Source organism: Trichechus manatus, unplaced genomic scaffold (genome assembly GCF_000243295.1).
Source record: "Trichechus manatus latirostris isolate Lorelei unplaced genomic scaffold, TriManLat1.0 scaffold00037, whole genome shotgun sequence".
Lineage (NCBI taxonomy): Eukaryota > Metazoa > Chordata > Mammalia > Sirenia > Trichechidae > Trichechus > Trichechus manatus.
In genome coordinates this window covers 5718589-5720767 of record NW_004443973.1, presented here as the reverse complement: position 1 = coordinate 5720767, position 2179 = coordinate 5718589, and the positions used below count along the sequence as shown (strand labels likewise).

General features: G+C 44.2%; 1 protein-coding gene across 2 annotated transcripts in view; it reads right to left on the bottom strand.

Annotated features, from left to right (window-relative positions):
- Positions 1-1821, bottom strand: part of FKBP7 (FKBP prolyl isomerase 7) — a 4882-nt gene extending 3061 nt beyond the window's left edge. Inside the window, exons 1-2 of one of the 2 annotated variants that reach the window (XM_023730531.1) lie at positions 1539-1821; positions 327-478 (exon numbers count right to left, since the gene is read on the bottom strand). In XM_023730531.1, the coding sequence (XP_023586299.1) occupies positions 327-478; positions 1539-1747 (361 nt within the window). In that variant the 5' untranslated portion in view covers positions 1748-1821. Of the gene's footprint in view, positions 1-28; positions 479-1538 lie in introns of those variants that run through there. The other variant, XM_023730530.1, reaches the window with a different exon arrangement.
- Between the last annotated feature and the right edge of the window lie 358 nt (positions 1822-2179).

Sequence of the window (2179 nt, the reverse complement as noted above, 5' to 3'; positions counted from 1 at the left end):
CTAAACTAGACATGGAGAACCTGGGCAGTAAAAATGGCTAACGTGCTCTGCTGCTAACAGAAAGGCTGGTGGTTCGAGTGAACTCAGAGGCAACCTGGAAGAAAGTGCTGGTGATCTACTTTGAAAAATCAGCCACTGAAAACCATATGCAGCACAGTTCTATTCTGACACATGTGGGGTCGCCATGAGCTGCAATCAACTTGATGGCAACTGGTAAAAACTAGATATAGGTAATGTATGTTGGGCCCTATGCTTCTGTGATTATTTCTGCTGTGATTTACTTTTAAATATAAGCAAAAAGAGAAATAAACATTAAAACACCTTACCATAGCCTTCCTTTCCATATGCGAATGAAGGGGGTATAATTACTTTTCGCTTCTCTCCAGGGCACATATCCATCATAGCAATGTCTAGTCCTTTTATTACTTGCCCAACACCAAGAACAAACCATTTGGGGTGGCCTTCATTTTGTGTCCGGCTATAATAAAAAACATTACCTTGGTAAAATGATTCCAAGAAAACGAAATCAAATTTTAAAACACAGCTAGGTAGTTATAATTTGATGTCCTCAATAACCATCTCTTTTCCCATATTAACACTCATCTGAATCCCTTATGGGGCATTTGGCTTAAGGGTCCCTCATAACAGCCAGTAAAAGGTATGATTTGCCCAATGCTAGTCATCAGAAGTCTCCTCATTTTCTTTCTTATTGTCATCTTTACAAACATTATTCCACAATTAACTTTTTTAATGGGTCTCCAGCTCCTAACTATGAGTCAGAATGGACTTAATGGCAATGGGTTTGTTTTGGGAGCCCCTAACTAGATGCATGGCTTGTACAAATCATTTAACCTCTCCGAGTTTGTTCGAAAAAGTGATGGTACAGTTTAATTCAAAATGACTTCTAAAATCATCTTAATAGTAGTTTAAATTTTTCTTCTTCTTACTGGGGAGAACTAACTTTCCCCAACCCTATCTTCATAGGTTATAGCGCAGATGAAGAGAAAATAACCTCTCTTTGAATAATAAACCAAGTCAGACTAGGCAGTGGTGGGGATAAGGGGGCAGGCAGGAGGACACAGGGCCCAGAAGTCACCAGGGAAAGCCACTGTTGTCATAGCTTATTGATACAGTCAAAAAGTGGCCGAAGCCCTCTAAAAATCGTGCTTCTGAAGGCCAGAATAAAATCTAGGGATACCCTCTTAAACTACCCTACGTAATTCTTTGTAGGGAGGCGCCAATCTTCTGCAAAGGAAAAGTGTGAGCAGTATTCTGATTGAGTTCCATAAATCCCAAGGGTAGTTAGTAGTGGTGGTGGTTAGGGATATGTGTGGATGCTGAAAATTTCTTGGGCCAACATTTTATATAAGTTAAACAAGTTTAAAAGTGATATTTAGTTAAGGAACTACTGTATGTAATCTCATTTCCTACGAATAAAAGTCTCAAATCTTAAACAACCAATTACGCTTCTCGTTGGCGGAGGGAGGCTAGATTTCGTCCATCAACCTGCCGCAGGAGCAGTTCCCAGGATTTCCTACCTGCAGTAGAACTTCGAGCCGTCTTTGGCCAAGTAGCCGTCGTAATGGGCATTTAGCAGGTCGCCCTTCTTGCTTGTTTTAGAGCAGTTTTCTGGACGATGCAAAACTTCTATTTTCACTTCCTCTGTGCCCTCCGCTTTCTTTTGTCCCTGAATAGTAAAAAAGCCCCAAAGGTAAAAGATAAAGGCTAAGCTGAATAAGAAATCCATGGTTCCCGGAATTGGCCTAGAGATGTCGTCTGTGTTCCCTCTGGTGTGTCACTCGCGCCCCGTTGCCGTCCCTGCAGCCGAGTTTCGACGCGTGGCAGGCATTGTCCTGCGTCACAAAGGGCCCGTGGCCCCGCCCCGCGAAGGCCCGCGGCTGCGGAGTTTGTGCCTGAGTGGGGCGGAGCGGGTGTTTTCTGGAGGAGCCCGCCTCCTGGGCTGGGCCCTGGGCTAGCAGTACTTAAGCCGCTAAGGCAGCACGGCAGTCTGTTACCTTTCTTCTCGCTAAGTCTGGGTATTTTACAGCTGGTTTCCTTAGGATTTCCTCAGGCTTCCTAAAATGAAACTGGCGAAAGACGAGGTGTGTCAGCCGAGGCCCCCACTAGTGGCTCTACGGAAAATAAAGTGGTGCGGTCAGAATGTGGTGGTGTGTCTGAG